General features: G+C 28.6%; 3 protein-coding genes and 1 non-coding gene across 7 annotated transcripts; 2 read left to right on the top strand and 2 right to left on the bottom strand.

Moving 5' to 3' along the window:
* On the top strand, window positions 1-2,454 carry LOC137809701 (MYB-like transcription factor ETC3). Of its 2 annotated transcripts, none has more exons than XM_068610796.1 (3): window positions 1-100; window positions 255-339; window positions 1,886-2,454. In XM_068610796.1, the coding sequence occupies exons 1-3, from the start codon at window positions 67-69 to the stop codon at window positions 2,007-2,009; spliced, it is 243 nt and encodes an 80-aa protein (XP_068466897.1). In that variant the 5' UTR covers window positions 1-66; the 3' UTR covers window positions 2,010-2,454. The 2 variants fall into 2 exon arrangements, with proteins under 2 accessions (XP_068466897.1, XP_068466896.1); XM_068610795.2 differs by having other exon boundaries at window positions 252-339.
* Window positions 2,455-9,944: 7,490 nt separating this feature from the next.
* LOC137809370 (putative WRKY transcription factor 41) lies at window positions 9,945-11,639 on the top strand. The gene is made up of 3 exons (XM_068610493.2): window positions 9,945-10,379; window positions 10,490-10,618; window positions 11,011-11,639. The coding sequence occupies exons 1-3, from the start codon at window positions 10,084-10,086 to the stop codon at window positions 11,624-11,626; spliced, it is 1,041 nt and encodes a 346-aa protein (XP_068466594.1). The 5' UTR covers window positions 9,945-10,083; the 3' UTR covers window positions 11,627-11,639.
* A 2,432-nt stretch (window positions 11,640-14,071) lies between these two features.
* SEH1H (Transducin/WD40 repeat-like superfamily protein) lies at window positions 14,072-16,943 on the bottom strand. 3 transcript variants are annotated; one of them, XM_068613250.2, is made up of 9 exons: window positions 16,692-16,936; window positions 16,328-16,439; window positions 15,920-16,020; window positions 15,660-15,737; window positions 15,407-15,562; window positions 15,043-15,155; window positions 14,646-14,772; window positions 14,348-14,518; window positions 14,285-14,311 (listed from the first exon to the last, which is right to left on the bottom strand). In XM_068613250.2, the coding sequence occupies exons 1-8, from the start codon at window positions 16,851-16,853 to the stop codon at window positions 14,387-14,389; spliced, it is 981 nt and encodes a 326-aa protein (XP_068469351.1). In that variant the 5' UTR covers window positions 16,854-16,936; the 3' UTR covers window positions 14,285-14,311; window positions 14,348-14,386. The 3 variants fall into 3 exon arrangements, with proteins under 3 accessions (XP_068469350.1, XP_090154725.1, XP_068469351.1); XM_068613249.1 differs by having other exon boundaries at window positions 14,072-14,518; window positions 16,692-16,943; XM_090298599.1 differs by having other exon boundaries at window positions 14,072-14,529.
* A 2,856-nt stretch (window positions 16,944-19,799) lies between these two features.
* On the bottom strand, window positions 19,800-20,744 carry LOC137809369 (uncharacterized). The gene has a single exon (XR_016519038.1). It is a non-coding gene; the product is annotated as an uncharacterized LOC137809369 (transcript).
* Window positions 20,745-26,067: the final 5,323 nt, after the last annotated feature.

The following is a 26,067-nucleotide window of genomic DNA, read 5'->3' as shown; positions in this document are numbered from 1 at the left end:
AATTATTGAATTCCTCTGAGCAGTAGTCTCTCTGAGTTCTTCCCTCCGGCGTTTGTATCAGCAAAGATGTCCACCACCGCAACTTCAACAACATCAGAAGGTTCTTTTTGATCGATTAATTTTCTTCTGCTGTTGGAGTTTTCATTCATTTGTTTATATCTGAACTTGGCTACTTACATAGAATAACTAAACGCGCATCATGCATAGAAAAAATGGTCACAATTTCTGATAAAGGGTAACGCACGATGCAGAAGTTAGCAGCAAAGAGTGGAAAGTGATACACATGAGCGAGCAAGAGGAGGATCTCATTCACAGGATGTACAAGCTAGTCGGAGACAAGTAAGCTTCCATCATTTGTATTATAATGCATTTTCTTTCACACGATTTCGGTTTCTGCATTAATTCAATCGATCTAAATGTTTCAAAATCCTAGATTAACTTGATATTAGGAGAATCTAAACTTCATTTTATAAATTCTGATTTTATGAGGCTGTTATTATTATCCAACTTTACATATTAACTAAACTGATAAAATAACAACAATCACATAAAAAAAATATTATACTAAAATTTATAAGTTAACAAAAATCATAAATAGACTATATCTATTCATAATAAATAAAAATTTATTATATCAATAAAATGATTTTTTATAAATAAATCTTAAATTATAAGATTTATCTGGGCATTCGTATTCCTAAATTCCAGTTTTTAATACTCAAGTTTCAAGTAACACTTGTGTAACTGGTTTTTTTGGACTGTTCTTGGATTGTAGAATGCAGGTAGATAGAATTTTAACCATAGATTAACCTTTTGGCCATACGTGGCTGGCATTGACTATTTGGTAGTAATGAGTAATTTGTTGTACCAAATGACCGACAATTAATTACCTTCTCAACCTATTAACCACACTGCAGATTCTTACTCCTGTCCTTAACCATTTGTTTGCTTTACAAGATGGGAAAAGATGGAGAATCGTAATTCATTTTATTTGTTTTTGCTTAAAGGACAAAATGAATAATAAATGAAAATAGAGACATTGTCTTGTTGTTTTCATTTATTTATTTTTGTACTTTTTTTTAATCAAAATAATTAATCTAGTTATACAATTTTTAAAATATTTTCTGTTCGTCCCTTTACTCATTTATGGTCTATCAGATAATTAAATTTTCAATTTATTTCTCTAGTGATTTAATATTTTTAACTTCTTTTCTAAGAACAGAAATAGAATAAAAGTTAAAAAATTGTTCAGTATAGGATGCTTGTTTCACACTTACGGTGAGATTAACGTGTATGCACATTGGAAGAGAAAAATATTAATTTCAAGAAACAATAAGAATTATTATATTTTCTTTATTTTCTCAATTAGAGAGCTTTGATTTTTTATCTCCTTCCCTTGTTAATATGAGGTGAAATTCTTACTTCTCATTCGAACTTTTGAAAATTATATATATATATATATATATATATATATATATACTTTTTATTTATTTATTGTTTTAGTTCTAAGAGTGCAAGTATCACTTCTCCCAAAGTGGTCTTTCACAAATCATTTATGTTATAAGGCTAGTTATATAAGAAGTTCCACATCTTTCATGAACTATCACAACAGAAATTCTAGAATTTTATAATAAAGAAATTCAAATGAGTAATATTTTTGGCCCTTATTAATGTCAAACATTTTGTGTGAACATTCTTTTATTATCCTCATTCATGGTTTAGGACTTGGATTCTCTCCTTAGATACATCATCACTTCCATAATTCATATCCCTTAAGTGTAAATATTTTTTTGTTAATTTTGAAAATCATAATTAGAGTGAAAATGATTCATGAAAGTTACTGTGGTATATAAATTTATGTTTACTAGAGTTTGCAATTGAATAGGTGGAATTTGATAGCGGGTCGGATTCCGGGTCGGAAAGCAGAAGAGATAGAGAGATTCTGGATTATGAGACACACTCATGCTTTTTCTGTTACAACAAATCAAAGTAAAGCCAAACACTCTTGATTTTCTCTCCTCAACAATCTCTCATGGCCATAATTCTCATAAAAATATACTTAAATATGTTTTTCATTTCAGATTTTCAAATATTTTGTATATTTTTAGCCCTTTATTCATTTTTTGTTATCAATATCAGTTTCTAAGGGTTACAATTTATATATATTCTTTGTTAAATTTTTTTATCTCTTTCAAGGACTGATATTGATGATGAAAAACCTAATAAAAGACTAAAAATATAATAGAAGTCCACATGGACTACATAAAATAAAATTAAAAATCTGAAATTTTATAAGAACCTTAAAAATATATTTAATGGTATAAAATTTGTTCTGACATTTTTGAAGTTATCGCCCATTGTAATCGGTCATGAGTCTCATAGGAAAAGTTTGCATTTTATTTTGTATAAAAAAAGTGTGTATTAGACTGCTTTAATTTGAGTGATTTATTTCAATTTGTGTTTTTATTTTATTTTATTTTAATACACACACTATATTACAATATAAAGTAGAAAAGAACTAAAAAGAACCTTTACAGAAAAAAAATCTAAATAAATAGAAAATATTTTACTAAAAATATGTTCCAAATATATTTTAGAACGAAAAAAAAAACCTAGAATAAAAAAAAACACTTTGGAAAGAACGATTATAAGGAATTTAATAATAGGATATGTGTGGAGTTGCACCACGGTTTATAAGCAAAGTACATTCCAAATAATTTGTTTTTTATCAGCACATTCCAAATAAATAAATAAATAGTAGTGAATTATAAATCATTAAATAAAATGTTAAAATAGATACGGTACCATTACTAAATGAGAAAGACTTAACGAAGAAAATTATAGGATTTTTTTTAAAAAAATCGACACAAAAATATGATATTTCCAAATAAAAATAGAAGAAATAAGATGAACACAAAATGATATTCACTTCACAGCACCATTTATACATTATGATGGAATGAAATGCATACGCGAGTAAAAGATGTCTCATCTGAACCTTTATATGTTGCGTGTATGGTTTTGCCAAATTGATTTTGAATTAAAAAAACAATATTGTATTTTTCTTATTTAATTTTTAGTATCACCTCCAAATAACTATTAACTTTATACATTTTATTACTGTATCAGTAATTTATAAAGGATTTTAAAATTACTCATAAATTTTATACATTCATTGGAAACGATAGCAAAATTTATTATTTTAATTTCAAGGTTTATATGTAAATATATTTACTCATATTAAATATAATTTATAAATCCTCATATTAGAAAATCATAAAATAGAAACTAATTTTAAAAAAAAATTAATAATTAGTTGTAATTGTAACTAAATTAGACATCATTTTATAAATTAAAAAAAATTAGTTTTTATTATTGTTAAATCGTTTTTAAATTGATATCTAATTAGCTACCAAGGTTTTAACTACTAATTATTTAGATTCTAAATTTTGGTAGCAAAAACCTGGTTGCTAATTAGAAACCATTCAACAACCATAAAAACTAATTTATAAACCAATTTTTTTTTAATCTCTAAAATGATCTCTAATTTAATCCCTATAACAACTAATTATTTTTTATTTCTAAAATTGATTTTTATTTCATGATTTTTTTAGGGTATGTCTGATTATAAATAATTTTAAATTACTGAAGTCATTACTAAAATACATAAACAACGCATAAATCTATACGATAAAAAAACAACAGAAAATATATATTAATATTTTTTCAAAGAAACATATTATGTACTATGAGTGAGTATAATGTGGTTTATTATAAGAATCTCTTGTATTTAAATTTTGATTTTATAAATTAGGGTAATTTGAAAGGTACAATGTAGAGGGACGGATCTTGATGCAAAGTTATTAATGTCAATTTGTAGGAAGTTAGTGTAGACAAATTTTTCTTCCCTGTGCAAACAACGTGAACCATTCTTCCCTTGCACGTGAATGACTAAATAATATGGAAAAACGATACCTTTCTTAATCACAAACATCAATTACCCTTAACTCTGTAACATCAATTGAATTTGTATATCATTCATAATCATTTCAATATTCATTTATATTTTTACAACATTACAATAAACCATAACACTACATTTATTTGAATGAGAAAATTAAAGGACAAAAGTCAAAACTCTATTTTATTTTTTCTTTAGCAATAAACAATAAAGAAAAAGATCATTACATTATATACTTTATGATATGATTTTGAGAATTATAATGATAGGTAGAATTGTTATTAATCATAAACTAATTTTAGATACTAAAATAATTAATTACTATTTAACTAAATTAGAGACCATTTTATAAACTAAAAATCATTTGTATCCAAACTAGTTTATATTATTAGTAAAAATTTATAAAATAGTTTCTAAATTTCTGACCATTAACTACCAAGATTTTTAGTTACTTACTGCTTTATATTATAAATTAGTCTTTATTAGTCTTCTAAAAACTAATTTAAAATCTAAATTATTAGTAGTTAAAACTTGGGTAGCTAATTTATATATCAATTTATAAATCATTTTATAAATTTTTATTAATAATATAAATCACTTTAAATACAATTAATTTGTTAGTCTCTAAATTAATATCTAATTTAGTTAGTATAATGACTAATAATTTTTTATATCTAAATTTAATTTTTATTTGTAAGTCTTATTTTCTTAAGACTAATTGGGATTAATATATAAATACCAATAAACAAGTTGGAGTATATTTATATCGTATAATTATAGAGTGACTTTATCACAATCAAGATAAAATAAAATACATTATCTTTAACAAATTTAAAGGACAATATAATAACTATTAGTACAAGTAATTTTGACCAATAACTGACAATGTAATAAATATTAATACAAGTATAATCAAAACCAAATAATTGTTAAATTAAGAAGATAATTAATAAAATGAACATAAGTCAAGATGCACACATTAACCTTGGGAAAAGAATTATAAGTCGAAGAAAATACTTGACTATAAATAAGATCAATAATAGATAAAGTAGCAGTTGCGATTCCTCATGGTGAAAGAGGTATGTTATTTTATTTTCTATTTCTATGTCTATGTGCTACTTTAACATGTATTGATATATTTGGTGATATAGTACTAAATTGTTATCCTTCTAGAAACTAAATTGTCCTCATATTAATCTTTTTATAGATATATTTATTTACATGTTTTATATTTTCTAACAGTGTTCTATATATTAGATTTATTTTCATTTAAAATAAATAAATTTGACATTTGGTTTACTATATATGTAAACATATTTTTTTCTAATAATTTTATATTTCTAACATGATTTTTTTAACATATTTTTACCAATTTCAACTTATTCTAAAGAAATTTTATTGCTCAAAATTGAAGAGTTGTGTAATGATATGTAATATTTCGATCTGTCCTAAATAAGTCATATCTCTCTAGAATGAGGGGTTGTATAATAGGTATATCACTTAAGACTAATTATATACAAATATCAACAAATAAATTGGAATTTATTTACTTTGTATAAATATAATTTATTTTATCACAATGAAACTCAAATAAAACAAATAATCTGAAACTAGTTTGATGTAAAATCTAGTAAATATTAATAAAGTGAAAAAGAGCAAACAATCATGAAAGAAAAATCAGAGATGCTCTTAACATTGGAAAAAAAATTCAAGTTCAAAAAATAGGATGGAGTCCTTTAATTCAAAAGCACGTGAAAATTAGGAAAAAATTTCTTTCACACCACACATTTAAAATATGTATTTGACACTATATTATAATAATATAATAATATTTAAAATTAAAATATTATTTTATTAGTTTGTGAAGTAATGTTTTCTACTATTTGTGGTGTTAACATATCACCACTTTGAAAATTATTTGCATTACATTTGCTTAGGATTGGACTTAGTCTTAGTGTCCTTCAATTAAATCTGAATTTTCTTCCATGTTTTCAAAAATGCAAGAAATTTTATATCCATTCCCAATTTTTTATCAACATTTTAATTTTTTTATTAAATTTGAATTATGAATATAGATAAATTGTGGTAATATGAAACGATTTTATTGTCAAGAAGTTGTATAAATAAATTAAATATAATTAAAATATTATTTAATTAATTTGTGAAATGAATGTTTTCTACTGTTTCTAGTTTCTAGTGTTAATATATTACTACTCCGAAAATTATTTGAATTGCATTTGCTTAGGATTGAACCTAGTCTTTATTGGTGTCTGTTAGCATATCCATCAATCAAATCTGAATTTTCTCTCAATTCTTTCAACAAAGCAAGTCCCACATTTAGAAATTTTATACCCATATTTATAAATTTTATACACACTCCCAACTATATATCAAAACGTTAATTTTTTATTAAATTTGAGTTATGAATATAGATAAATTGTGTTAATACGACACGATTTTATAGTGAAAAAGTTATATTATATTAATATAATTTTTATGAAAGTCAAATCGTATCAAATTAAAATTTAACATGATTTTGATCAATAATTATTTTAAGTAAACAATAAAAAAAATTATGAAATAGAAATAAGTTGCAATAGTAACTAAATTAGAAATCATTATAAAAACTTAAAAAAAAATGGTTTCTAAATTAATTTATATTATTGTTAAATAGTTTCTAAATTGGTATCTAATTAACCACCAAAGTTTTTGCTACCAAATTTAGAAACTAAATAATTGGTAATTAAAACCTTGATTACTAATTAAATACCAATTTAGAAACTATTTAACAATAATAAAAACTATTTTTTTTTGGTTTCTAAAATGGTCTCTAATTTATTTACTATTACAATTAATTATTTTAGTTTCTAAAAATTGGTTTATATTTCATGATTTTCTTGTAGTGAAAGTAGTGTTACAAAACAAGTGACACAACTTTAATTCAAAGTCATAATAAAATCATGTAAGATGATAGAACTTAACTTTTCTCTCTTTTTTTCTTAAATAAGTTTGTTTATTTTAAAAAAAATTGAATTATTAATTTAATAAATTTTATAAAATTAAGAAAGAAATATTTAGTTATTTTTTATTGAAAAATTAATTAAAAATGATGTTTTCTATTTTCTAATAGTGTTCTATATATTAGGTTTATTTTCATTTAAAAAAATAAATTTGACATTTAGTTTAATATATATATATATATATATATATATGTAAACATATTTTTTTCTAATAATTTTATATTTTCAACATTGTGTTTTTTAACATGTTTTCACCAATTTCAACTTATTCTAAAGAAGTCTTATCCCTCAAAATTGAAGAATTGTGTAGTGATATGTGATATTCCCATGTTTTCTAAATAAGTCATATATTTCTAGAATGAGGGATTGTATAATAAGTATAATATGATGTACCTAAATAAATCTTATCACTTAAGACTAATTATATACAAATATCAATAAATAATTTAGAATTTATTTACTGCGTATAAATATAATTTTTTTTATCACAATCAAGCTCAAATAAAATAAATAATCTGAAACAAGTTTGAAGTAAAATCTAGTAAATATTAATAAAGTGAAAAAGAGCAAACAATCAAGAAAGAAAAATCAGAGATGCTCTTAACATTGGAAAAAAAATACAAGTTCCAAAAAATATTTAACTATAAATAGGATTGATAAAACCAAAATAAATAAAAGCATACTGAAAAAAAAATAAAGATAAATACTGAGAGAGAAATTGTAAAAGAAATTGCAAGAACAGCGACAGAAGAAGAAAATAAAAGATGAAGTAATGGAACCGAAAGGCTTTACAAATATAAGGGCTTTAATTCAAAAGCACGTGAAAATTAGGAATTCTTTTTTGTTACACCACACAGTAAAAATATGTATTTGACACTATATTATAATAATATAATAATATTTAAAATTAAAAAATAAATTAAATATAATTAAAATATAATTTTATTAGTTTGTGAAGTGAGTGTTTTCTACTATTTGTGGTGTTAATATCCACTTTGAAAATTATTTGCATTACATTTTCTTAGGATTGAACTTAGTCTTATTTAGTATCCGTCAATTAAATCTGAATTTTCTCCCAATGTTTTAAAAAAAAAGAAATTTTATGTTCACTCCCAAATTTTTATCAACATTTTAATTATTTATTAAATTTGGGATATGAATATTGGTAAATCGTGTTAATATAACACGATTTTATTGTAAAAAAGTTATATTATATTTTTTATGAAAGTAAAATCGTATCAAATTGAAATAACTTTAACATGATTTTGATCAATACTTTTTTTTAAATAAAGTAACATTTAAGGGACACAACTTTAATTCAAAGCAAGTCATAATAAAATCATGTAAGGATGAAACGAACTTTACGTTTTTTTTATAAAAAAAATAAGTTTATTTATTTTAAAAAAATAGAATAATGAATTGAATTATTAATTTAATAAAATTAATAAAATTAAGAAAGAAATATTTAGTTATTTTTAGTTGAAAAATTAATTAAAAATGATGTTGAAAACGTAAACTAAAAGTTTAAAATATACACACACAAAATTCCTAAAAAATACTAAACAAATAAAAATATTAATAAATGGTTGATATTTTATAATTTTGGTATTTCCAATCCTTAATAAGAACTGGTCATTGGCATTCTATGTGATTTTGAATAACTTTCATTCTTAAAAATTTTAATAAGTTTTCTTTCATCAAAATTTATGATCATTTAAAAGCTTTTTTTCGTATAATTTTTATTTTTTTAAATAATTTAATTATTTATTTTACAATTTCTTTAAAAAAAATCAGCAAAAATTGTTTTAAACTGAAGTTATATCATATAAATACAACTTTATTTTCAATAAAAAATAGTATCATATTTAGACTTGAATTTAGAATAACAAAAGTTATGTGACATAACAAAAATGGTTAAATTTACTTGTATTCATAATTTATTTGAAGTAACTCCAATTTGATAAAAGGAGGAGGAAATTTGCTAGTTGATAAAAAAATCATACTCCTCAATTTTTATTTTTTTTAATTATTCGGTAACCTCAATGGTGTTGTTTTCACACTAATGGCAAGTGTATAATACGTTTAAATCATAAATAGAAATGTTATCAATAGTTAAAAGAAGACACATAAAGAAAACAATATATTGTTCTAGAAGTCAGATAAAAAATGAAATAAAAGTATTTTTTAGTAAAAAAAACTGCACGGAAACAAACTACAGTCTGAAATTATTTCTTTCACGCTAAAAAATCCTAACCCTTGATCAAGTTATACAACAAGAAAGTGAATTTTTTTTTTATCAAAAAAAAAAAAATAAGAAACAAGAAAGTGAAATGATTCTTGTTCTTTCCTTTTCATATGGGCCTTTAACTTCTAGAAGAAAATGATATAAGACAAGAGAAGAAGAATGAGAGGTGGAAAAACTCAGATTCAATTTTGAAAATTCTCTCCTCTGTGTATTCTTAGTCGAGAGAAATGTTATTCATTGCTTTTGAGTTTAAAAATAAATATTTATAATAAAATATAAATTTAAAATTAAATAATATAAAAAATATTAAAATATTGTATAAAAGATATGAGTTGTTAACGTATCCTTATCTTTTTTTACTCCATCTTTAAATTTATCATATTAATAAAAAAAGATAATGATATATTGAGAACTTATATTTTTTATACAATTAGATTATAATTTTTAATATTATTATTTTAATATTTTTTCATATTATTTAATTTTAAATTTGTTTTTTATTATATATATTTATTTTTAAATGAATAGATAAGAATGGTATATATCTAAAAGTTTCTAAAAGTATATTTTCCTAAAGGAGAAATCATTTATCACCATCACTAACTCATGAAGCTGGCTTGTGGACTTGGTCAGCATTGTTTTGCACACTGACAAAACACCAGTCTCACCTCAAAAACTCACTTCTCCATTACTTGCATTTAACCATTGAATACATGCTCTTCCTTTCCTTCATCATTTACCATAAACCCTCCTCTCACTAAGCTTTTGCCACTTCAATTTTCTGTCCTAACAAATCAGTTTAAACTTCAAAACTTAGTGCACAAGATCAATCACCATATTGCTGAATCACAATAAGAATGGAGAGTGGAAAAAGTTGTGAGCAGAAAGCACTGATGGGTGAGCTAATTCAGGGGTTGGAGTTGGCAACAAAGTTGAATGAATACTTGAATATACCCTCTTCGGTTGAGACTAGGGACTCACTACTGCAGAGGATATTGTCTTCTTTTGACAAGGCTTTGCTTATTCTAACACAGAATGCACCAAATTCAAACTCAGAAGAAGCCATGCAGCAACTAACTCAAAGTCTTGATCATGAGGACTATGAAGGTGCCCGCAAGGATGATCAAGAACTAAATCAAAATGCAAAGAAAAGGTAGAGATTTTTATAGGCCCACAAGACACATCATTGATAATTTAACATTGGTTATGTTATATATATATATCTATTCGTACTAACTAACAGTCATGAAGATTTCGATTCAGAAAGAGTATGTCCAAATGGACGGAACAGGTTAGAGTGAAGATCCAAGATGGGGTTGAAGAGCCTCTCCACGATGGTTACAGCTGGAGAAAATACGGACAGAAAAAGATCCTCACTGCAAAACATCCCAGGTGAATTTTTTCAAAGTTTGTCACTAAAAAAAACCTTACTAGGGCATATAGTTAAACAAAAAAGAGTGATTCTAATTCTAAGTATTGTATCTACTGTGATTTGTTTTCTTTTTCTTATATATAATAGTATTTTCTTTCCTTTTTTTTTAGATTTCTTGATTTGTGCTGATATCAGATTAATATCTTTTAACTATAAGTATCGGTAGTCAATCTATTTATACACATGATCAGTTTCGATCTATAACCTCACAGTTTTTCAGTTATAAACCAATGAGACTGATAAGTTCATAACCATTATTTGAATAAATCGACATTAAAACCATTTCACAACATGATCGGGCTTGGCTCATGAACTCACAACAGCAATTAACAATGGATTGTTACATTTGCAGAAGCTACTATAGGTGCACATTTAGCAAAACTACGGGCTGCTGGGCGAAGAAGCAAGTGCAGAGATCAGAAGAAGACCCCAATGTCTTTGACATCAGTTACCGAGGAAGCCACATCTGTTATAAGGGAAATGGTGCCGTTCCATCACCAAAATCAGCAGAAATGGAAGAGGAACAGCAAGGTTGTGATAGTGACGTTCAGTTTCATTTTGCACAGTCATCGCAAGAAAGGCTCACAAACTACACAAACACGTTGTCTGCAGAAACGGATAACATAACGCCACATCTATTCCCTTCTTTTGAATGCATGACACAAGATAACAACCACCACACCTTTTTTCCTTCCTTGGAACCAGAGAATGATCCCTTTTTCAGCACCATTGCTCAAACATCCTTGTTATCTCCGAACACTCCTGAATCAAATTACTTTGTGTCTCCGTCTTTCACCCTACATGATGAATTCGACAGGGTCTTTGACAAGCCGTGCCCTGATTCTGATGCTGCTGGGATCGTTTTAGCTGATGCATCAACCACCAATTCTACAATTTTTTACTTTAATTTCTCACTCGATGCACTGGGAATTGGTGCAATTTTTCCCTTCAATCGTAAGTGCAATTGAGAGAATGAATTTCGTAGTGTTTGTAAAAAAAAAAAATATACATTACAACCTTTTTTCAATACATAATCTTCTTTATTTACACATACAAAAATACTCTTTGTTTATATTAGAGTTTGTATCTTTGTTTATATCATCAATTACAGTTTGTATAGTGGAATAAATTGGCAATATATCCTCCTTTTGTAGAAATTATGGTTTGCATTTGAAGAAACGAGAAAGAAACCGCATGATGATGTATTAGACTCCAGACAACATAAATAAATGCCGGTGTGTTTTTTGTTCATTCTAAAATAACCATGTTAGTATTCAGAGAAGCGATTTTGTAGTGTGAAAGGACCGCTTAAAATGCTGGGGCCAACCTTCTCATTCAAAATATTGTTTTCAAAGTGAATTAGTGACGAATTTCTGTAAACAAAACTTCTTTAGAACATCAAACGGAAGATGTCTGAATTCTGATGCACCCGGAAGATTAACCAACGGAAAATCGCATTTTTTTCTGTAACTACATATTGCAGAATCGGGATGACCCAGAAAAATTTAAGGCTTACCCTGAATGGTTAACAAAGTACTTCCCTTCTTCTGTGATTCAATTTGTCATTTTAAAAATGTTTGCCTCGGATTATTTGTTATTTTAGAATATAAAAAACACCAGTGACTATTTTATAATTGTAAGGTTATGTACATGGTATACAATAATAGGTTGCTAGCCGTTTTTTATATTTAAAAATAATGTTATATCAATATAAATTAAGTAATTTTGATTAATTAGTCTTAATTATTCAATTAGTACAGCATATATATTAGAGAATGTATAAAAAGAGACAGATTTAATCCAAGAGATAAGAGAAAACTTATTTTTTATCAGACTGAATATTTATCACACTGAATATTTTAAATTTAAGATCGTCGGAGATTTTTGTTTGAAATAATAATAATACTCCCAGTAAATAAACTTATTATTAATTTTAGTAAACAAAATGGTTTTACCATAAATCAATATAATGAATTCGTTTTTTTAAAAACATGTGTATTATTTACCTTAAAAAACAAATAATTTAAATAATTTACGTAACAACAGATTCATAGAATCAGAGGAAGCAGCAACATAATAATTGACACTTATCAAATGTTAAGATATTCTTCTCCATATGTTTTTGGGCAAGTGAATCCTACCACCGATGTTTTTTAACATGCATCCTTTAAAGTACGGTGTTTGGTGTGTTTTTCTAGTTGAAGTAGTGATATATTGAGAATTCATATTTTTTATATAATTACAATTTCTAATATTATTATTTTAATATTTTCAATTTAAGTTCACCCTATAATAACCAATCTAATTTCATATTTCAAATCTTATAAATAACACACTAAATTATCTTATCGTATAACAACAACATTTATTATCACACCATTCCATATTTGCCTCATCACATGGTTTTCATAATTAATTAGCAATAACTAATTAGTAATGATTAATTAGCAATGACTTGTTCACTAATCCTCCAAAATAACCTTCATCCTTACATGTTGAACATTATCTTTACCTTCATCTTCTTCTAACTTATGCACTTAGTCGGACATGATCAGTCTTAGAAATTTTGGTCCTCTAATTTTGACCATCTTCCTGTGCATATACATGAATACAATTAATATAAAACAGCCAAATACAACAACTCTTGCAAAACAAAAAAATAAACACACTTCCATATAATACTTTTTGGAACAACTTTCCAGAATTGCTTTTCTGGAATACGATTCCAGAATCCCAAACCTAGAATACAACACCAGCACCCCTCTCCTTCTATTCCGGAATCCAATTTCTTCAACTATTCTAAATTTCGAAATCCAAAGAAAAACAAACCACAAAGTTCTCTCTTTTCTTCTCCAAGGAACTCTGAAAAACACCGAACAACCACCACAAACGCACATCAGAAAACACTCAAAGGAAGCACCACAAACCACACCGGAAAACATTGCCAAAAAACTAAAAAATCACACAAACGATAAAAAAAATTGCAACCACTGAAAACAGGCATATATCGCACTGAAACCTGAACAGTTTCCACACTCACGCATAAGGGGAACCGCCAAACCTTGAGTTTATTTGAAACATATTAAGGGCATTTTGATAATCTCAGATAAGTCATAGGGTACAGGTTTAAACATTAGGTGTAGGAAGCAAGAGCCATGTTTTTGTTGTCAAGGTTTCCCATAATTGAACCCAGGAACTATTTGTGTTTATGGGCCTAAAATAACGATAGGTGTAGGCCTGGGTGATGTAAGGTCCATATAACTGCAATTGGAGCAACATCTTTTTTTTTTACCAAATTTAAAATTATCATCTCTACACCTCTGAGGGTTATTACATTCCACAACCCTTAACTTTGTCTAAATTCGATAAAGAACGTTTTTACATTCTGTTGCATTCCACCCAAACGGACGATCAAAAAGAAATCACTAGAAAGCAAAAGTGTGATTTGTACAAACAGCAGCATAATTAGGTGAGAGATCTTTCATCTAATAGGATAAATGTCGTCCACCTAAATTACAACAGAATACAAGTTACCATATTTAATAGTTGACTCTGGGGGTGCCAAAAAAAAATTAGAGAACACATGCCAGCTACAACTTCACAAACTGAATGTGGTTTATATTATCGGTCATCATTCAAAAGCAGACTGAGATCTTTTAACCTTCTCTACAGGGAACAAAATATGAGATTCATTTTCACATAAATCGGCTGCATTTAACTGCTCGTGGCTACGAAGTGGGTTCAAATGCAGCTTGCTGATGCCAAACGCCATTGAGATTAGACTGCCATAATCGGACCATTCCATCTTGACCTGTAGTAGCCAAAGTCATTCCACCCATATCCCACTCCATTTGCCACACCTAAGCAACAACTTGCCATATAAAGCTATCAGAGGCTAAGTTCAACATCCGTATCATCTCGTAAAAACAAATTGAAAAGTAGAAGGGAACATATAAAATAGAGGCAAATTTAAAGTCATTCATATACCATGCCCTCGTGACCTGAGAGTAGTGCAACTCTCTCTACTGGGAGTCTTCCATTATGATCAGGATTCAATCCAAGATGCCATATTGCAAGTCCCTTGTGAGTTGCAACCGCTATGATCTCATACGGTCTACATAAGAATCATACCAGTTACTGATGCATGCATATAAAATATCTAACAGAACAGGTTCTTTCACATTTCTTTGACAACCCAAAGACAACGGTGTTAGACATAAGCACATCCCGAGCCTAGTAGAATAACAAACTTCCTCATGACGAACATGAGATCATGGATTCATGGCTATTAACCTATCCCACCGGTTGTTGCCAACCAGGCTATATGAGGAAGTCCCAGCCAATAAATGTGACTGACATTTTTCTAAACTTTTGCACATATTACCTGCCAATATTTGGTGCCCATGCAACAGCATAAACCTGATCACCCTTGTCTTCAGGCATTGCCAATTCTGCTACCGGAAGCCATCTTTGATGAGCCTGATCAAATTCCCATACCTGTGGGAAATAAAAATGTTAAGTCAAAGACATAAACATCCCCCAAAACCCAATAGAAGAAAGATGTGGAATGTTTTTCTGCCGAAATACTGAACTCTTACCCATTGTCACAGTTGCATCTATGGCAAGGTTATGCACAGTTTAGAGAAGTGGAGAGGAAAATTCTAGAGTGCAATAATCATAACATGCACAAGTATAGATACCACAGCTGAAATCATTAAAATAACAGGGCAAAATTAGACTATAGTTACCTTGGAAGAATTAAGCTCTGATGTATTTGAATTAAAACCTATAAGGAAGCTTGATTCCTGGCTTTCACCCTTTTGCAGATTCCAAGATATGGAAGCAGAGAGGCACGAAGCCTTTCCAAATGCAGAAACTGACTCAATAGCATTTTGAAATTCAGCCTAATATGTGAGAACAAAAATAAAAGAATATTTAGTACCTTATTTCATGACTCGGAGGGAAGGTATAGTTATATTATATTTGAATATTCAGTTTCACCTGAAGCTGCCAGTTTCTCAGTTCTAAGGGGTTCAGGAGCTCAAAAACTCTTACATTGCCATCTGAATATGCTGCAACCTAAAATGTTCATAGAATAATATTAATTAATTAATCAATGAGGAAATAATTACTGAATTAGCTATGACACGCGCAAGGGATTTCATTTAAATAATAATGCAGACACGACTTAGTCAGCAGAAATAGATAAAGCATAGTTCCAAAATAAATATCAATGACATTATACTAGGCATATAACTAACCATTTTCAAACTAGTCAAAGAGATTCCAAATTGAACATCAAGGACTTTGCTTGAACTGTTTCCAAAGCTTTTGCACATTTTCCACTGAAGAGACTGGGAATCTACATAACGACGTAACTATAATTTTCAGAATTTCAGCATCAACTGAATAAGATTTCATAAAGTAGCACATTGATGTTAACGGAATCACACGAAAACTAAAACCGTGGATTTGAAAAAAAGTAAAGAATATGCAAAACTACCCACAAAATAATAAACACAGTCAAAAATTGCAACACCAAGCCAGATTCCTTTTACCAAAAGAAAAAATTAATAGCTAGTGAGCAACTCTGTTCCAAAGCTCAAGCCATTGAATGCTTGCCATAAGAATTAATTCAATTCTAACAAAAAAAAAACAATTAATGATACCTTCTGCAACCTCCTCCCACAGTGACACAATTCCATCGGCAGAAATACACGCAACTGCATCACCGTACTCTGGCGGAATCCAAACAATCTTCACGATGTTTCCTTCGAGAACCTTCACAGTTTAAGGGAAAAGTAAATACATACAAAGTAGAAACCATAGAGAGGAGAATGAGAAATGACCCAGCTAAAATGAACAATTACCCTATAACTCCTGTTTGTACATGACCTTAGTAAGTATATAACAAACTATACACATAAAACTTACAATTTATTTATTCATTCATTCGCGTTTTAATAAAACTGAATCTAGTCCAAGTTACAGAATTAATAATGGAAAAGGAAAAGCAGGGAAGAAATGACGAACCCTAGATTTGAAAGTAGAGCGGAGGGAGGAAGAAGAAGATGGATCGCGGGAATCGAAGATTGAAAGAGTGCCATCAGCGGAAGCAGCAGCAAGCCTGGTACCGGAAAGGTTCCAAGATGTGCAGGTTGTGGCATTATCAAGAGTCAACAGTTCCTTCGCCATGTCTCTTTCAGTGAAGAAGTGCTCTGAAACTGCCTGCTCAAACCTAAAAACCTGTTTCCAGGGTTTATAATACTAAGGACTTCTTTTCTCAATTTTTATAACATGTTTTAGTATAACATGTTTTAATTTTTATTTTGTAAAATGATATTCATTAAATACTATTTTTTATTTGTAAATTTTGTTATCTTCCAATATCATCTTTCCAAATTTTAAAGAAAATAATATAAAAGTCTGCTACGATAATTGGATAATTGTTGCTTGAAATTTCTCTATTTTATACGTTATATTCGTAACATCAATGTAATATGTAAAAAAACCTTATAAATTATGAAATATCGGAGATGCATGGTGTAATGTTTTAGATAGGGATAGAATAATGTGAAATCTCCCATTCAAAATATATTTATTAAATTTTTTAAAAATTTAACTTGATTCTAATATAATTTTAAAAATAATAAATGGAATAAATTTTTTTAGTCATCTATAAAAAATATCTTTTGACAAAAAAAATGAAACATACTTATATCGTTTACATAATTTATAGTTAATTAAATAAAAATATTATATATTAAATTATTTTCTTACATTAAATAATAAAAAAGTTATTTATATATATTCATTTTATTTTGAGGTTTGTATATATTAAAAATCAGAATAATTATAAAATATGTAAAGTGATTTTACTAACTCGTCCCACATAAGGATTAATCTGCGCGGATCAATCCATATAAGAAATTAATAAAAATAAATTATTTTTTTTAAATAGATTTAATTATTTTTTATTTAGATGTATTAGGTAAGTGATTTCATAATATTATTTTTATGGTACGTGAGTAATAAGATGTGAGTAAAATTTTTGGAATGTGAAATATTAAGCTATATGAAGAAAATATGGAGGTATAGAAATTTTTTTTACAGACTTTTAAGTTATGCAGGTCAGCCCATCCCGCCTCACACTTAATTGATATGAACTACGAGTTATGGAAAACGAACCTAAATAGACAAGCAAGTTGAAATAAACAATGTAGCGGGTTAAAATAAACAATGAAGAGTTCGTTAGGCTTTACTACCCATAATTAGAAGAGACAAATTTTACTACCCGTAATTAGAAGAGACGAAGAAGATTGACTATGTAATTGGAGAAAGATTTTCTCAAGAAAATTGGTCAACATATCGCTGATTTACGCATTTTGAAAATTATATTTTTACAAATAGGCCTAAGTAGTAAAAAAATTCATATTCAAATTCTAAAATAATATTTAATTACATTTACCAACTTATTTTATACTATATATATTTATTTAAAAGATTTACTGCTTCCAAAATTAATATCAAAATCTATTACATTTTCAAGATCTTGAATGATATTTTATTAATATGTTTTTTAGTTAACCAAATAATGTCAATTACATTAAAATATTTTTCTCCCATACTCCTTCTTTTCACTTGTTTCTTTATAATTTTTATCTTTTAAAAAAAATTGATTTACTTTATATATATATATATATATATATATATATATATTTAAAACTTTAAGATGATATAATTTTTCTCTTTAATTATATTTTTTCTTTCATTTTTATTATACATTGAAAATTGTTTAAAATTAAATTTAAAGAAAAAAAAACAATAAATGATTTATTTAAAATTGTATTAAAAGTATAATAATTAAATGTTATCTTTAATTTTGATAGAGAAATCTTAAACGTGTACTGTACATAGAAAAAAAATTGATTGAAAATGTTAAGCTGGTCCCACATGAATGTTACAAGGCAGAGATAGTCACTGCCACTCAATTTATAACCAACCTACTCTCAATTATCATGGCCCTCCCTGTTCCAGTTAATTAATTCTCAATATATATATTATTACATCTTATTTTATCATTTTCTCACAAATTTCAAAAGTTATGCACAAACATAATTAAAAGTAAATTAAAAAAAAAATATTGGAAATTAAAAAGTATTTAATCATTTTATTTAGCAATAAAAAGAAACATATATTATTGTAAAAAGTAATTTATTCATAACATCATTGAAAAAGTAAAAATATTTTCGTAACATTTATTTTTTCTGATTCATCTGTTGGTGTTCGAGAGCCCTGTGGAGCAATCAAAATAAGAGTCTTTCTCTCTATTATTTTCAAATTTTCATAATTTATTCAATTATTGTTCTATTCATATATCAGAATGTTGAGATACTGATTTTCGTACGTTAGGTTTTTTTTAAACTTATTTATTCAAATTTCAAATCCTGACGTCAACCACAGCTAGAGCATATATGTTGAATAAAATTTATTTGAGACTTTTAATAATAATAAAATATTTAATAATTGTTTATTAAAATAAAATATTATATTATAATAAAACAATAATTTGTTTGGATGTGAAGTAGATGAAACTTTTTTCAAATATTATTATCTATGTTGAATAAAGTTTATTTATCAGTTTAATAAAAAATAATCATTCAGATAATTATTTAACAACTATTTTTTGAAATAAAATATTATATTATAATAAAATAATATTTTTTAAGTATAAAATGGATGAAGCCTATGTAAAGTTATCTTCAATTATTTTATTCAACACTTTAATAGTAAACACATTGTCAATTTTTATAATAACGTATAAATGTAAATTTAAAAAAATATATAGCTAAATTTTGTCTCCTCTTATTTTTTATGGAAAAAACTTAGATATTTGATATTATTTTCCAATTATTGTACAATATATTTAATAAAATATAAATTATTAAAATACACTTCAAACTTAATTAGAAAATAACATATATATATATATATATGTATATATTATCTCTCTTATATAATGATAAAATTGTTATAAAGATGTTGGTAGAGTATAATTATTCTTTTACAAAATATCACACATAGGCCATTGATGGCTTCTAAATAAAAATAAAACAAAAACTGAGAGGAGTTGAAACATCATAATTCAAACAAAACTTGCCTCTCGCCAACCATTGGAACAGAATAAAATATTTGCAACAGAAATCATTGAAGCGCTGATTTCACATATGCTACTTCATACATTAAAACAAATACAATACGACGCCATGTTAAGGTTAATTAACAAAAACAGCTTAGCCAAGGACATTGACATTCAGTTGAATCAAATCCTGAAAATGAATCAATGTCCCAGCCAAATGTCCCAGCCAGAGAAAAAAAAAACTAATTAAGATCTAAAACTAAGCGATTTGTGGTAATTACACGTTCCGAAGCTGACCTTCTGACGAGGGAAGAGATCTTCGGCGAGAGTGCATCGATCTCAAACTCTGGAACTTCGGCGATGGTGGAGAGAACGGGTCCAGACTCATCATAAACCACGTAGAAGCTCTTTTTGGAGTATTTCTCCGGCACTTGGAAACTCAAAACCAGTGGTGGTGGTGGTGGTGGATTTATTGTTGGACTTGAAAACGGAACGAATGAGTCTGTGAAAGGAGCGGGAGAAGTTGAAGGACTTTCGTGACATGGCGATGGAAGGTGGAGGAGGCTGGTGTGGCGGCGCGTGAAGTGAACGCTCCGGTAAGTGAGGCATGGAAAGGGTTCTTGTTATGGAGGAATTAACTATAGCGGAGTGGAGTTGGCGTTGGAAGGAGTTGAGCTCAAACGAGTCATAGAGCGTGCTGCCACAGTCCCAAAGATTGGTACGATACGAGGATGACGATTTTGTCGCTAAATGTTTCTCCCTAACGGGAACCTTGTTTATTGTTTGAGCCATATCAAGAATCCTATGAGTCTGTGTGTGCTATCGCAAAAATCAAATTAAATTTTTAATGGTTGGTGAAAGATGTAACGGTTACCCTCCTTATAAGCCTTTTCACGTGTTCCCCTTACATGGACCATGTAATGTTGTATATAATCCATTAAGTAGCTTTCCATGCATTAATTTTCTAAACGCTATTACAGATCATATTGCTTGCACTATTCTTCAATGGTGTATGTGTATGATATATGATACCATAAGAAAGCTATATATATAATATATAAAAATAAAAAATAACAGGTGGAGAAAGCGATGGTGGACTCTTGAAAGGTCACAATTGTATTTATATCATAAATATCATAAACAAAAACTACATCCATTATTCAATAATACTCACGTCCCATTTAATTCAAAATTCTATTTTGTTAAAAATAACATTTACACTTTCTAAATAATTATACATTTGAATTATATTTTTAATTAATAATTAACATTCAGTTTTTACATATTTTGTATGACGCTTACTTCATTGTTTTATCTCATAAAAAATTAAATTAACTTTTTATTTATAAACAAATATTTAATTTTATATTTTGAAATTAATTTTTAATTTTCAGTCAATGCAATATTTTTAAATAAAATAAGAGAAATGAGTATTGTTTATTAAAAAGTGAGTGTACTTTATTAGAAATATAAAAAGGAGTAAATATCTTTTTTAGAATTAGATACAATATGGGGTTTTTTATCATGATGGGGTTATTTTTTTTTCTTTTTACCAAAATAGGATCCGTTTAAAAAAATTACAAATTTAGGCAAGTCGTGTCAATTTGGCACGACTTCATATGCACAAATCGTCCCAATTAGACACAACTCTGCCATGTCATACTGAAGTCGTGTCAACTTGGCACGACTTCTGTCCTGTCATACTGAAGTCGTGTCAACTTGGCACGACTTCTGCCATGTCATAATTTTTTTATTTTATTTTTTATATATTGGGTAGTAAATTATGTAATGTTAAAAATTAATTTGATACATAATTTTCTAAGGATGTTAGTTTTAAGGAACAAAAAATTGGATAATCGTGTATGAATCATGTTTGACGGTAATGTAATACAATAACTTGATTATTTGATTAATTAAAAAATGAAGAAAATTGTTATTGAATTTGGAAATAAATAGATAAATGAAAAATTATTGTATTTGGAAAATAAATAGAGAATTATTGTTGTGAATTTGCAAAATAAATAGCTTGAGAAGTAATGATTTTACAGAACACGTAATGATGAGAAGAGATTAATTAGAACTAAACAAATTAGTAAGATTCATTACAAGATATAAAATAAAAATATAAAGTTGAACTAGAAGTGAATTATTTATGGGAAGACGTGCCATAATGTGGTCTTCGTATTTGTCATCGAGGTCTTCGTGGAAAAGGATCATCAACGACATGTTCATCATCGTTGTTATTGGTTTCATTATGAGATGCTGGTGAGGGCATTGTGGGTCGATAATGCATGGATGATGTTGGATTATATGCAGAAAGAGGGGTGAATGCCGAAGTTCTAAATATATTTGGTGGAGTGGAAAAAGTACTCGAAGGAGAATGTTCATTTTCTTTATCTATGTATTTATTCATAACACTCTTAGAACATTCATTTTCTTTATCTATGTATTTATTCATTTAATTCAAACATGATCCATACATGATTATCCAATTTTTTGTTCCTTAAAACTAATACTTTTAGAAAATTATGTATCAAATTAATTTTTAACATTACATAACTTATTACCCAATATATAAACAATAAAATTAAAAAACAAAAAAAAAATTATGACGTGGCAGTAGTCGTGCCAACTTGGCACGACTTCAGTATGACAGGGCAGAAGCCGTGCCAACTTGACACGACTTCAATATGACAAGGCAAAAGTCGTGCCAAGTTGACACGACTTCAGTATGACATGACATAGTCATGTCTAATTGGAATGATTTGTGCATATGAAATCGTGCCGAATTGGCACGACTTGTCTAAATTTGTAATTTTTTTTAAACGGACCTCGTTTTGGTAAAAAACTAAAAAAATAATTCCATGATGGTAAAAAAACTTACAATATGAATATAAAACCGAGAGCATGAATGAGATTTTTATGATTTGAAAGGAGATAAGTGTATTTTTTTTTATTACAAGTGGTTAATTTGGTTTATATAATATATTTAACTTAATTTTGTATAATTTAAAAAAATATTTTTGTCATGCATATTTTTTGACATTGATTAACAAGCTGTAGTTATTAATAATGTCGTTTTGGATGCGGAATCAAACATGATGAGAATGAATAGTCTATAGCAATATTATAATTTTATTTTATTTTAAAGTTTGTTAATAAATCACTCATTTATTTTAATTAGAGGTATTTGTATTATTTTGACCTTAAACATACTTTTTAGTCTTTTAAGCAAGTTACATTTATAAACTTGATCTTTTTTAGTTACTAAAAGTTAAAAAGAAATATTTTAACTTTTCAGTCGAGACATTTATATCTAAAAATGTTGCTGAAAAAAAAATCTTATATCTAAATGTTAAAATCCACATTTTGAACGGAAAATAAGCATGTGATTTTTATATTTGATGATAAAAATAAGCATCTAAGGAAGTTGCCATGTGAATAATTTATAATTTATAGCTATACAAGTGAAATATTTAACGATATTTGAGATAAAAAAAAACCCTAAAACAAAACAACTTTTAAATTATTTATATTTGGAAGACAGAAAATAAACTTATTATAAATTTGAAAAAATATAAACATATATTTCAAATAATTTTTAATCTCGTTTTCAAGTGTCACATTACTGAGAACTCGTTGTTGAAATTAAACTCACTAATTTAAGTAGGGGTAAAAATACAAATAAAATGTACAAAATATTTCAAATATACCTTTTTAAAATATTTAAAAATAAATAAACACTTCCTATTTGAATGCAAATCTAAAACATCTTCCAGTATATTTTAATTAAATTCTCTAATGTTAAGCAAAACATAATTATATAATGGTTTAGAAATATTTTGTTGGTTTCATCTGTCTAGCTGAGATGTAATAATTTGTAATTTGTAATTTTTATTTTTTTTACTTGAAACATTCTTAATGTTTCTTATTTAGATATAACATAAGAGTGTCTTTTTTTTGTCTTTTTTTGCGGAGGCGTGTTTAGGGTTTGCGGAGGCGTGACACCGTTCCATCGGACCAGTGAGGAGCGACGATCAGGGGCGGCGGACATGCGTTCACGTTTTCCACCAGCGCAGCGGCTTCGATCGCGTTTTGCGCGAACCTTTCCACCAGGTGCAGCGGGCGACGACAACCAAGGGCTGCGGGGGTGGCGCGCAACCGGGTCTGTGCGCAGTGGTGGTGTGGGGGCGGTTGTGCGGTCAGTAGTGGCTTTTGAAATGGCGGAGGGTTCTAATGGTTTCATCATCCCATGGAAGTGTTTGAAGGATAGGGAAGTATCTCCTGCGAAGACTGTATATGTTAAGTCTGGACAAAAGAAAACTTTTGCTAAGGCTTTGGGAACTACATGTGATATTCCTTCGTCCAAGTTACCCACTCCTTATATTAAGGGAGACATGATTGTGGTCCGGATCGATGAAACAGAATACTTGGCTGGCCTTGAGGATTGCAAGACTCATTTACATGGTCGGGTTATTCTTTCTAAGGGAGATAAACTTTTCACACACCTAAACTTAACTAAAAAGTTGCAGCCGGTGTGGAAGGCTCTTGGACCGTGGAAAGAAATTCCTCTTGGGAAGGGTTTTTATGAGTTTGAGTTCGCTTCTTTAAAAGACATGCGGTGGGTTCTCGGGATGGGTTCCTTGAAGTTATCTCCGGGTTTCTTGAGACTTTTTGCCTGGACAAAAGATTTTGTTCCAACTACCATGAAGAGTACAAAAACTCAGGCTTGGGTTATCTATAGTTTGCCTTTGGAGTATTGGAGGCCACATGTGATTTTTTCAATCATAAAATGTCTTGGTACTCCTTTGGTTTTGGATGAGAATACTATGAGAAAGAAAATGGGTATGTTTGCTAGAGTGCTGGTGGATATTGATATGTTGTCTCCTCTTCCTGATCATCTCTGGGTTGAACGCTCAGACTTTACCTTTGTAGCTGGTGTGGAATATGAATGGCTCCCTCCTTTTTGTTCTCACTGTAAGGTGATAGGCCATGAGCTTGCTCAGTGCCGAGTGATTCATGATCAGGGTCGTGCTCCTAGGTCTCAACATAAATCTTCTCATAAGATAATTTATGATGAACGAGATCAGGGGATGACAGAGGTCCCAAAACAACGTAAAGAGTATCGTAAAAAAGATTCGCAGCCGAAGCACGTGGAAGGTTACACTGATAAATTGACCATTAATGCTTCTGTCGGAGCTAAAGGAGGGTCACTCTTGGGTTATATTGCTCTTGATAAACCAGGTGGAGTGGAGGACGATTTTGCTGATATGCCTTCTCTTGAAGATGCCTCGGATCATGAATCCAGGCAGGGATTGCCCACTCACACTTCAGATTTCCCAGAAACGGGGACGCTAAGGAATTCACCTGCCCTTATGCAAGCCAAGGGCTCCAATCATGTGGAGGTCTTGACTCTTGTGGTGGTATCACCTCAGTTACGTCCCATCTCTCCTTAGCGGGTTAAATCACCTGTTCATATTACAATCATATCCAATACTCCAATTGATGGTCATCATGAGGAGGTCTCTGCTATTGTGACTGTACCATCCCCGTCGTTGGTGTTAAAAAATCACTTCTCCTCTCTTGATGGTTTAGACACTACTGATGTGGGAAGTGATCCTTATATTGGTACGTCTAGTGCCATTGTTGAACCTCAAAAGGCTAAATCTTCTGCGGATGTTAAAGCACTATCCTTGGTCCTGCAAAATCACTTTTCCTCTCTTGATGGTTTGGAAAATACAAATGTTCTTTCAAAATTTTGGGTTGATCCCAACGAGATGGAGGAGGATGACAGTGATACTGGGGAGGAAATAGTTTGCACTAAAAGAAAACTAGGGAGACCACCTAAGAAGAATGGTATATCTAAAAAAACTGCTAAGGCAATTCTCTCCACAACGTCGCAATGAAAGTCTCTTCATTTTTCTGGAATGTTAGAGGATTGGGAAACCACAAAACTGTGGAGACGTTGATTAGTTTACTCAAACTACACAAACCTCTTTTGGTTTTTCTTGCTGAACCTATGGTGTCGTACACTGATGCTTTTGAAGTCATTTTCAAATCTGTTAATATGCATTTGGTGGCTACGTCTCCTATTGTTAATAAAGCTGCTAAGCTTTGGTGTTTGTCGGTTCCTAATTTGGTTCGAAATTTCTTGGTAAATGAATAATTTATTTCTGTAACTTGTCATTTGCATGATAAATGTTTTAGTTTTGCAGGTGTTTATGGTGCTACCACATACGTGGCTAGACGGGTTTTGTGGAGGGATCTTAG

This window comes from Phaseolus vulgaris, chromosome 2, assembly GCF_051622355.1.
Source record: "Phaseolus vulgaris cultivar YP4 chromosome 2, ASM5162235v1, whole genome shotgun sequence".
In the NCBI taxonomy this organism is placed as follows: Eukaryota; Viridiplantae; Streptophyta; class Magnoliopsida; order Fabales; family Fabaceae; genus Phaseolus; species Phaseolus vulgaris.
This window is presented reverse-complemented; position numbering and strand designations above follow the sequence as displayed.